The sequence below is a fragment of the Ylistrum balloti genome, unplaced genomic scaffold (genome assembly GCF_031769215.1).
Source record: "Ylistrum balloti isolate Yb309-2 unplaced genomic scaffold, AGI_CSIRO_Ybal_v1 Utg370026, whole genome shotgun sequence".
Lineage (NCBI taxonomy): Eukaryota > Metazoa > Mollusca > Bivalvia > Pectinida > Pectinidae > Ylistrum > Ylistrum balloti.
The window spans coordinates 102,860-114,944 of NW_026782091.1; the positions used below are offsets into that span (position 1 = coordinate 102,860).

General features: G+C 36.2%; 1 protein-coding gene across 1 annotated transcript; it reads right to left on the reverse strand.

Annotated features, from left to right (window-relative positions):
* Positions 1-57: 57 nt before the first annotated feature.
* Positions 58-4,601, reverse strand: LOC132548740 (fatty acid synthase-like). Its single transcript, XM_060212623.1, has 8 exons — positions 4,451-4,601; positions 2,708-2,863; positions 2,380-2,553; positions 1,604-1,804; positions 1,350-1,472; positions 835-1,062; positions 291-736; positions 58-81 (listed from the first exon to the last, which is right to left on the reverse strand). The coding sequence occupies exons 1-8, from the start codon at positions 4,599-4,601 to the stop codon at positions 58-60; spliced, it is 1,503 nt and encodes a 500-aa protein (XP_060068606.1).
* Positions 4,602-12,085: the final 7,484 nt, after the last annotated feature.

A 12,085-nucleotide genomic window follows, 5' to 3' on the forward strand; every position in this document is an offset into this window, starting at 1 on the left:
TTATGTGCAAAAAGAAACTGATACCATGGGGTCTTTTATAATGTAAAGCGAAATATTTCACTGTAGCATGATTATTTCTATCTGTATTAGTATACAGTTAAGTCATGATCCAGAAAACATTTAAATATCTGTCAAAACTCAAACTTAACAGTATGAACCATTGCAGTGGAATAGATAGTGAAATATGAACTACGTTACATTTCTAAGGAAACTGAAGATACTATGTTTAAATTCATAACAAATAATAGTTCAGTAGGTCTTCGTTTTATAAAAGTTTTTTTCACCCTCACCTTGATTTCCTGGAGTCCATCAGCAGCATTAACCACTATGTAACCACGTATAGGATGGTATGTGGGTGCCACATGGGCTGTTTCCTGTAGTAAGCAATGGAGGTGTACATTACTGGTATTACTTTGTACCAATCTGAATGCAGATTCTACCCCTTCCTTTGTCCTACCAGAGTATGTGAACAATCGACTTAAGGTTGTTGCCTGGTGGCTATTTGATTTCTGATCTTCGTGTGCTTTAAAGATTCCATGGGCACACAGATTTCCTAGTCCATAAGAGTTTAAGGACACTATACCACTGTTGCCCGGTAGTCGTGTCTTTTCCTGGACTACTTTGATCTGGCCGTTGAATGTGGTAGCTAGGTCTTGATTAGCAGTACAGAGGTGGAGGTTTGGAGGAATGATGTCCTCTTCCATTGTCAGTATCAGTTTAGCAAGTCCCACAAGGTCTATAAAGACAATGTTGTACATAAACAGATTATCAGTTCTGGGAAGACACCTGTAGGATTCTCAAAAAAAGATATCTTCTGTAATGTGTAAAGCTTACCTGATACAGTTTCCATGTGACCAACATTTGATACTACAGAACCAATCAGAAGAGGTGATGATCTTTTACTGCTAATGACCTTGGCAAGAGCTTTCATTTCCCGTGTCTCCGCTTTGGAGACAGAACAACCACTCGTCTCAACATAAGACACTTGCTCTGGCAATACACCAGCTTCCTCATACACCATCTCTAAAAACTCTGACTGCTCTTCTACACTAGGGGGCAGCACTGCAAACACAGAACTTTGTATTATACACAAAACTTTTCAAACGTTGGAGTCCGAATGAAACCAATTTCATAAGCATTTTGTATTTCCAATATAAATACTGTGTAAGACAACATGTATATCAAAGTCTTTGAACAAAAAATGAAAAAGCAGTTTGCAATATTTTTTTATTATCTTTACTTAATTGTGTTTCTCTTAACTTTTAATTCATGATGATGTTGTCTGGCACCGATACTGGCATATCATTCTAATAAACTATTTCTTTACTTAATAATAATTCCATATTTACCTGGGGATTGGGACTTGTAGGAGGCCAGCTTTGTATGTAAAATGGTAGAATAAATTCTCTTAGCAGAAGACTGCTTCTGTAGAAACATGGCTACCACACCTTCACTTCTCACAAGGCCATCCGCTACAACCAGAAACACTTGTTCATATCAAGGATGCAAACTTGAGATCACAGTTAAAAGAATTATATGGGGTAATTTTATCGTGGCCTTAACAATTATTCTAATTTTCAGAATTTCCCAAGCATTTGTTTACCTTTTTCATCAAAGCAGTTACAGTGACCTTGAGATGATAGAAGACCATTCCTGTGCAGCTGGGTGGAAGTTGTGATCTTTAGACAAAGGTTACATCCAGCAACAACTGCTGCCTGACACTGACCAGTTCGAAGGGCCATCAGTCCACGATCCAAAGCCACAAGTCCACTTGCATGACCATTCCTCAAGGCGTAACTAGCACCTACAATATAAAAGATTAAAGTAGATGGAATTTAAGATCGAGTTGTCTAGCCACCCACAGCTATAAACTTTGGTTATGGTCATTTATTTCATCTCCTTTGGTAATGCTTTAGCTCAAAAACCTTTAAAGGTAAAATGTAATAGAACATTTCAAATGATTTAAAGGAAAGTTGATGATGGAAAATTGGCATCACTCGCACCAAACCACCTCAGATGTACATAATGTCAACATCTCTACAAACCAAGGTTTCTGTTTTCAATATATTTTTCTTCTCTGCATCCTTAGAACATGTTATGACAAAACTGAAGAATTAGTATGCAGAAAACTGCCAAGATTATCAGTTTAATAGCCAGGGAACTTTTGGAATCCTGCACACTATCATCTCTTTGATGATTATAAAAGATTTGCAAAATACCATAGCTTATTTATAATCTTAAAGACATAGTGATTGGTCAGGTCTTCCCATCAGAAGCCAATCAAATGTAAGCTTTCTTTTCTGCTGTGGTATATTCCAACTGTGCTGATAAGACATGTTCATGCCAGATGACCAAACATTTTTAGACTGTTTTCCTTACCTTTGAAATCAAACGCAAAAGAAATTCTATTGGCAAACATCGCAGAGGCATTCCCTATTGGATTGTAGGCATAAATATGATCTTGGTTGGTACTGAATGCCTCCATGTTTTCTGACAGTCCACAAGCCACATAAACCCCAGTATCTGAACCCTTCAGCTGGTGAGGATCAACACCTGTTCAAACACAAAGCCAACAGTAACTAGCTGAATATATAAAAGTGATATGGACAGCACACCTCTATAATTTTTATCTTTCTTTAGACCCACTTTTTTATTAGTCTAACATCTAACTGCAAAATTGAAAAATGTTGAGGAACTCAGTACACACCTGCATCCACAATGGCTTCATGAGTTATCTCTAGCAGCATCCGCAGTTGTGGATCCATTACGTCTGCAACTTTAGGATTTACACTGAAAAATTCTGCATCAAATTTTCCCAGGTCACTTAATATTCCCATCTTTTTTGGGGTGCCATCCGGTAATTCTGCAGTCAAAAAGACAAACAAAATTTCTTTGAAAGATTTTTTTAATCACTATCCGGAATTTTTAAACTGACCCTTAAATAATATACTGTTCGTTTCATAGAGAGCCAAAAACAATGTTTGAGAGATATTGATCTATCCTTGTGCAGATAATGCTTCATAGTAAATTAGCATAAGATTGTTTAGCTTACAATGAAAAATTGTTTTGTGTTACTCTTAGGCCTAAAATATTTATCACATATCACATTTCAGCTATTCCTGGTCTAAATATATTCTTAAAGAAAATCCCTTCAACCTATCAAGACAGTGGTATCAGTGAAACTGATGAATGCTCCCCAGAAAGAATGTTATTGGAAACAAAATTTAAACAAAGGGCATTAATTCTGTAATTCAGGGGTTTCAGGCACTGAATTTGGTACAATGCACATCCTTTTATTATGACAAATCCACCAAGTTACATTATCCTTGTTTGAATGCAAGCTCATGATACAAAATTTAAACAAAAAGGCAATGACTCTAATATCATGGGGTTGAAGGCCTTGAATTTGATATACTGTACATTTTCGTGGTATGATCAATGTATAAATCATGTATAAATCATGTTTCATTATCCAAGTTGAAATGCAGGTCAAGTTATGCTGTGAACAAGAAATTTAACCAAGGGCAATGAGTATGTTATTAAGGGGTTATGGGCCTACTGCAACATCTTCTTAGTATGATCAATGTATATATACTAATTTTCATTATTCTAGTTTTAATGCAGGCAAAATTATGCTGTGGGCAAGACACTTTAAGCAAAGAGCAATAACTGTAACTGAAGGATCAAGGGCCCTGAATTTGGCACAATGTATGTATCTTAGTATGATCGATGTATACATCAAGTTTCATTACCCTAGCTAAACTGCAAACATATAAAAGTTCTTCCAGAGGCTTGAAATTTGAACAAAAGGCAACAACCCTGTAATTAAGGAGTTGTGGTCCCTGAATTCTAAGCAGTGCATATTGTCTTAGTGTGATCAATTTATATACCTAGTTTCAATAACCTACTGTAAATACAAGAAAGTCAAAGAAAGAATGACAGACGGACAATTCCGTGGCTAAATGCTCTCCCAAAAATTTTCAGGAAGCATAATTAAAGGAATGGAGGCCTGAAATTTAGTTTTCTGCACATTCTCGTAACATGACCTGTGTATACACCAAGTTTCATTATCCTAATTTTCATGCAAGCAAACCTAATGCCGACGACAAAGCCTTTTTCAAAGGGCACTGAGGAGTCATGGGTCATGACTTTGCTACACTTCACTTTGCTTTTTTATGACAGAATTATACTTCAAGTCTCAATATCCTATTATCTTTGTTTGGTCAATGCTCTGGACATGAAAGGACGGACGAAGGGATGGACAAGGCGGCGACTATATACTCCCTTGAAAACTTTTGGGGAGCCTAACAAGAATACTTTGGAAGGAAACACTACTACTCATAGATAGAAGCACCATGGATATCGCACTTTCTTAGCAGTTTGGGCCAGATATGTTAATAATGGCAAAATTTCAGTACAAGTAACAAAGTGCTTGTGACAACATCATTACCTTTTGTCCACCTTTGGTTTTCCTGTACATTATTTTCTCCCTGCCACAGACTATTTCGAAACTCTGCCATATTGTCAGCTCCAGGAAGGCGACAAGATATGCCACTGATGACAATGGAGTCTCCATTATTCTCAGCTTCAGGACCTTCCATAATGAATTCTTTTTGTCACAGAAGCCAAAATCCAAGTTTCTGTTTCAATTCATTAATGGTTCCTGCCACTGTTAAGAAATAAAAATTTTAATCAAATCCATTTATTTCAATTAATAATAAATGAGTTTAAACAGTTTCCATTCTTCAATACTGACCGAGTTCTAGAATATAATAATTAGAAGGCAGTAAAATCTACAAACAATGTTATATTTTTTTGAAATCTTGTAAATTCTTCATTTTCTTGTTACTCTTTTTATTTCATTTCTACTTGGAAAACAGTTTTTGTTATAAAAACATAGACTATGCAAAGGACAGATAGGAACAAAGCAACTGTTCATAGCTGTTTTCTCTGGGAAAAATAAGAAGTTAAATGGAAGTCTTGAATGGTATAATGGCATACTATATTTCAGGGGTACAGAGAATATATAAGTCAGGGCTCTCGATCTGCCAGATTTATCGGCCCCATTCCCAATGCAAAATAGTATCTTTTTTTCCCAATTTAGACCCGACGTTTTCCCAATTCTAAGGAAAACACCATTATTTTTCCCAATTCTACGAGAGAGCCCTGTAAGTATTTGTCTTCCGAGCAAGACTCACCTCAATACCATGAAGTTGAAAAGTTACCATAGAAAAAGAATAACTAGCATAGATTGAATTTACTTCTAAGTATCTCCATCAGTATTCAAGCAGAGGATAACACATGGAATATAATGAAAAATGAAGTCGTCAATCTCCTCCAGAGTTTAAAAATTCTCTGCTGTTCCTGCAGAGAAGGTTACAACATGTCATATGAATTTGTGTCATCTATATGAGATTTCAAGAGAGATACTTCATGATGTAGTTATGATGCATTAGTTATTAAACAAGGGCAATAACTCTTTAATAAAGACAGAGAGAAGCAAAGTTAATTCATACTTTCACCTGATCATACCATTTACATTGACAAAGTCTTCAGTATATTGAAGGAGGTCGATATGTCATACTTTCACCTGATCTTGTCACAGCTGCCACTCTAAGAGGTTTCAAAACCGACCTCCTAACCTCTGCTTAATGTTTATTTTATTTTATTTTATTTTTCTCTTTCCCTTGTTTATTGCATACACCATTTATATTGACACAATCTTCAGTATATTGGAGGTCGATACGTTGATGAATTCAGATTGGATTCTGCTGTTCTGTTAGGAATATTTCAATAAGTGTCATATGGATTACAATGATATGTTACGACATGGAATTAAGAAATACAATTTAGACAAACTTTTCCTTCATATATCGATGCACTGCAGCTTTGCAATAGCAACGTTATCGTATTGTACTACAAGACTACACCCTCGTTCAAATGAAATGTATTGTTGCCTTTGTTTTATTTTATCTACCATCGGTACTGACCCCGTCTGTCAATACACTCTTTATCAATTCTTTGAGAACAAACCAGATATCTACAAAGTATGGAGCAGGCACACCTTTCGCCAATAGGTATATGCTTTGCTGTTCCATCTTTCACGATAACTTGTTTATCAAGTGTTAGCAAAATACTATTTCTTTGTCTCTGTTGGACACAAGAAAAATTCAGTTTTTTATTCCACATAACCGAAAGACTAACAAGACAAAAGATAAAAGAAAACATGCAAAACTACTCACCTTCTTGTCCCGATTGTTAGCTTGAGAATCCGGTGCATGGCGCACGTGCGTTTCACATCGGTTATTTTCGTTAATTTCCGTCAACGTAAAGCAACGTGTATCGATATGCAGACTGAACATTACCAAAATCCAATCAAAAGTGGACGAAAAGAAATCGGATTTAGGAAATTTAATATGCGATTTTCATAATACTTATCATATACGTTGTGATTTGGCAACTTTTATTTAGACGGGGATTTTCTACTTCGATTGTTTTTTGTAGAGTTTCTTTAACCTTAACGATAGAGTAAACGAAACATATACAAAGATGAGTAAATGCACATATGGATTATTGAGGATGGAGAGAAAACTGACTTCCTCTCCTTTCTTCCATTCTTTCCAAGCCATCCTAAAATTATTATATGCACATCTAGGGACTAAGTAACATACGATGTACATAATAACATGGTATTATTGAATTACATTGAAGTATCTTTCAAGAATTTTTTTTACAAACTTGTACTTATTTGTATATGCCATTTTGTATTCCACATTAATTGCATAATCAAAAATACATTTGAAATTGTGTAGGGTAGGCAAGTTAGCATAATCCACTGGTCTAGGGGACGTAACTCTGTTGTAGCTCCGTTTTCATTTGGAACTCTTCTAAAAAGGAGGAATAAAAAGTTGATTTTTTGGCCTGAGACAAATGATGAAAGTCGTTTCTTTGTATTCCCCAATCCCGACAGATGATTATACCCTCGCACGCAACAGTTCACAGCATCTGTCTCCGACGTGTCGTAGCTCTCAGCATCTGTCTCCGACGTGTCGTAGTTCACAACAGCTGTCTCCGACGTGTTGTACTTCACAGCAGATGTCTCCGACGTGTCGTAGATCTCAGAATGTGTCTCCGACGTGTCATAGTTCTCAGCAAATGTCTCCGACGTGTTGTAGATCTCAGCAGCTGTCTCCGACGTGTCATAGTTCACAGCAGCTGTCTCTGACGTGTCATAGTTCACAGCAGCTGTCTCCGATGTGTCATAGTTCACAGCAGTTGTCTCCGACGTGTTATAGTTCACAGCACGTGTCGACGTGTCGTAGATCTCGGCATCTGTCTCCGACGTGTTGTAGTTCACAGCATCTGCCTCCGACGTGTCGTAGATCTCAGCATCTGTCTCCTACGTGTCGTAGTTCACAGCATCTGTCTCCGACGTGTCGAAGAGATCTCGGCAAATGTCTCCGACGTGTCGTAGTTCACAGCAGCTGTCTCCGACGTGTTGTAGTTCTCAGCAGATGTCTCCGACGTGTTGTAGTTCTCATCAGCAGCCACGCTTACACCGACGCAATTAAAGTACAATTGTTAAAATAACAGAGCTTTTGATCAGAATATGGTACAAATTAGGAAGTGAGGAAGCCAGGAGTGCGGGTTTTCTTGTTTTGACGAAACAGGTCAACCGATGTTTTCTGGTATACAAATATTCGTTGTTTAAATGTAGGATTTCATTTCGATGTTTGTTGCATGTTGTTCTTGCATATCTTGCTGTTTAGCCTGGTCAAGAATAGTTTACCTCGTTTGCGATTAAATTAGTTTAAACATAAAATTAAGAAAGTCAATAAGATTAAAACACATTCAATTTTAGGGACTATAAGTCCAATTTAAAGTTCATAAATCTGTGAACTCTTCTGCGAACTTAAGTTATAAAAGGTTAAATAGTGGAATAAAATTTATCATACAAACAGCTGCTTGGACATTTAAAATGTGGATGGACATTAAATGAAAGTCTGCGTAAGTCTTAAGCCGGTGAAATGTGTTGCACAGTCGTACTTCGCACTAAATCGCAGTGTAGTGAGCCGAAACAAACTTTTATCATATTGCACGTTCTCCTTTCTCAGTGCGAACATGGCGTCAATAACTGTGTTCCTGTTTTTAATGGTTGCAATAGTGTCAACTTCTATGGCTAAACGACGTCGCTGTCAACAAGAGTGAGTATTGTTTATAAATCATCATCGTTGTCGACGTCGTCTCGTCGTTTTGAATGAATTTTTTATGATTTATAATACTTTCATTAACTAATTGATGAGTAAGATACCGACATGTTGGCAAATTAGTAATTCAAACTCAAAACTAGCATGCAAAATGAACAAAGGAAACATTAATTTACACGGAGGCCATTGGCAAGGTGCACGGAGAATAATATCGGGTGTTTCGGAAGTTAAGCGTCTTATGCATCATCGACGACACTTTTCGATTTGTGGGTTTACGCGCCACTCTTGAACTCCAGAAATTGAAGACATTGGCTGTATTGCATTCTCATGTTAGTGACCTGTATTGTGACGTCATAAAACATATATGATACGGTGACGTTTCATAAGAGACAATTTGTACAACATACAATAAGGCACTTAACTCAAACTCCACAAACAGTTGCTTTCTTAGGGCTGTGGCAAACTTACTCCAGCCTCGAACAACACGTGGACATTATCCGAAACAATACTGGCGACCTAACGCTCTTTCAGATATATAGTTTTGAAACTGTTATAGAGAAGCATAAGTTATTTTGGAATTCCATAGTTTAAAAAATTGAGAGCTGTGAATTTAGAACGTAAATATGCAATATGGATATAAAAAGATGTAACCTATAGGCGTTCACATAATGAAATGTTTAAAACAGTTCTATACATATTCCACATAGTGCTATATCGATACAAAATACCTAATTCCTCGTATGACATAAATTACATCATGGTTACCATTTCATGTACTAACATATTGATAAGTATGATTTTACTTTTAGAAATCAGATTAACAAGTGGGATACAGTGTAGTTCATTAATGTCGTCTCGTAGGTGTTTCTTATCTCCCTTTGTTATATGTGAAGACACGATAACAGATACTATCTTTATAATGTTTCTAGATCGTTGATCTATAGTTTCGATTAAACGTGATTATCGATATCATGATTGTAAATGATTAATCTATGTGATATATTTGATCAGCTGTGATTGTCGGATGTCAAAAGGACACAGATGTGTGTACAGACAGGAACGTAACGGGCTATTTCACTGCTCTCTGAAACCCGGATCTGAAAAAGATGGTTGTTTTTGCTTGAGAAGTAAGTAACGTGTAAAATATAACTAAAACTTCGATAACTCGAAGTCGTCGATGTCGTGAAAAACTTCGATTTATTCGAGTAATCAAGTTTAACGAGTTTCAACGTTTGATATAAGATTTTTATATCATATGTAGACTTCGGAAAAAAACTAATGCTATTTGGATTATTGGACTGATAATGTTGTAGGTTGTGTTATGACGGACTGATAATGTTGTAGGTTGTGTTATGACGGACTGATAATGTTGTAGGTTGTGTTATACCGGACTGATAATGTTGTAGGTTGTGTTATACCGGACTGATAATGTTGTAGGATGTGTTATACCGGACTGATAATGTTGTAGGATGTGTTATACCGGACTGATAATGTTGTAGGTTGTGTTATAACGGACTGATCATGTTGTAGGTTGTGATATGATGGACTGATAATGTTGTAGGTTGTGTTATACCGGACTGATAATGTTGTAGGTTGTGGACTGATAATGTTGTAGGTTGTGTTATGATGGACTGATAATGTTGTAGATTGTGTTATACCGGACTGATAATGTTGTAGTTTGTGTTATACCGGACTGATAATGTTGTAAGTTGTGTTATGACTGATTGTAAATGTTGTAGGTTGTGTTATGATGGACTGATAATGTTTTTGTGTTATAACGGACTGATAAGATGTTTTGTTATAAGTTGTGTTATGATAATGTTGTAGGTTGTGTTATGATGGACTGATAATTAGATTGTGTTGTAGATTGTGTTATACCGGACTGATAATGTTGTAGGTTGTGTTATACCGGACTGATAATGTTGTAGATTGTGTTATACCGGACTGATAATGTTGTAGGTTGTGTTATACCGGACTGATAATGTTGTAGGTTGTGTTATACCGGACTGATAATGTTGTAGGTTGTGTTATACCGGACTGATAATGTTGTAAGTTGTGTTATGACTGATTGTAAATGTTGTAGGTTGTGTTATGATGGACTGATAATGTTGTAGGTTGTGTTATACTGGACTGATAATGTTGTAGGTTGTGTTATACCGGACTGATAATGTTGTAGGTTGTGTTATACCGGACTGATAATGTTGTAGGATGTGTTATACCGGACTGATAATGTTTTACGTTGTGTTATACCGGACTGGTAATGTTGTAGATTGTGTTATACCGGACTGATAATGTTGTAGGTTGTGTTATACCGGACTGATAATGTTGTAAGTTGTGTTATGACTGATTGTAAATGTTGTAGGTTGTGTTATGATGGACTGATAATGTTGTAGATTGTGTTATACCGGACTGATAATGTTGTAGGATGTGTTATACCGGACTGATAATGTTGTAAGTTGTGTTATGACTGATTGTAAATGTTGTAGGTTGTGTTATGATGGACTGATAATGTTGTAGATTGTGTTATACCGGACTGGTAATGTTGTAGGTTGTGTTATACCGGACTGATAATGTTGTAAGTTGTGTTATGACTGATTGTAAATGTTGTAGGTTGTGTTATGATGGACTGATAATGTTGTAGATTGTGTTATACCGGACTGATAATGTTGTAGGATGTGTTATACCGGACTGATAATGTTGTAAGTTGTGTTATGACTGATTGTAAATGTTGTAGGTTGTGTTATGATGGACTGATAACGTTGTAGATTGTGTTATAACGGACTCATTATGATGTAGGTTGTGTTATGATGGACTGATAATGTTGTAGATTGTGTTATACCGGACTGATAATGTTGTGTTGTAAGTTGTGTTATGACTGATTGTAAATGTTGTAGGTTGTGTTATGATGGACTGATAATGTTGTAGATTGTGTTATAACGGACTGATAATGTTGTAGGATGTGTTATACCGGACTGATAATGTTGTAGGTTGTGTTATACCGGACTGATAATGTTGTAAGTTGTGTTATGACTGATTGTAAATGTTGTAGGTTGTGTTATGATGGACTGATAATGTTGTAGATTGTGTTATACCGGACTGATAATGTTGTAAGTTGTGTTATGACTGATTGTAAATGTTGTAGGTTGTGTTATGATGGACTGATAATGTTGTAGATTGTGTTATACCGGACTGGTAATGTTGTAGGTTGTGTTATACCGGACTGATAATGTTGTAAGTTGTGTTATGACTGATTGTAAATGTTGTAGGTTGTGTTATGATGGACTGATAATGTTGTAGATTGTGTTATACCGGACTGATAATGTTGTAGGATGTGTTATACCGGACTGATAATGTTGTAAGTTGTGTTATGACTGATTGTAAATGTTGTAGGTTGTGTTATGATGGACTGATAATGTTGTAGATTGTGTTATACCGGACTGATAATGTTGTAGGTTGTGTTATACCGGACTGATAATGTTGTAGATTGTGTTATAACGGACTCATTATGATGTAGGTTGTGTTATGATGGACTGATAATGTTGTAGATTGTGTTATGATGGACTGATAATGTTGTAGGTTGTGTTATACCGGACTCATTATGATGTAGGTTGTGTTATACCGGACCGATAATGTTGTAGATTGTGTTATAACGGACTATTTATGTTGTAGGTTGTGTTATGATGGACGGGACTATGATCAGAAAAGGGAAAACCGTCAGTAGGCCCTGTAATAACTGCACCTGTGTCATTCCGAAACATAACAAAGTAAGTATTGTAGGAGTAGGGAGTGTAAGTAGAATCTATTATAATTACATACACGTACCTAAAGATAGGTAGTTACTTAGAAACCTCATTAGTATGTATCTAAAAAACGTTTTG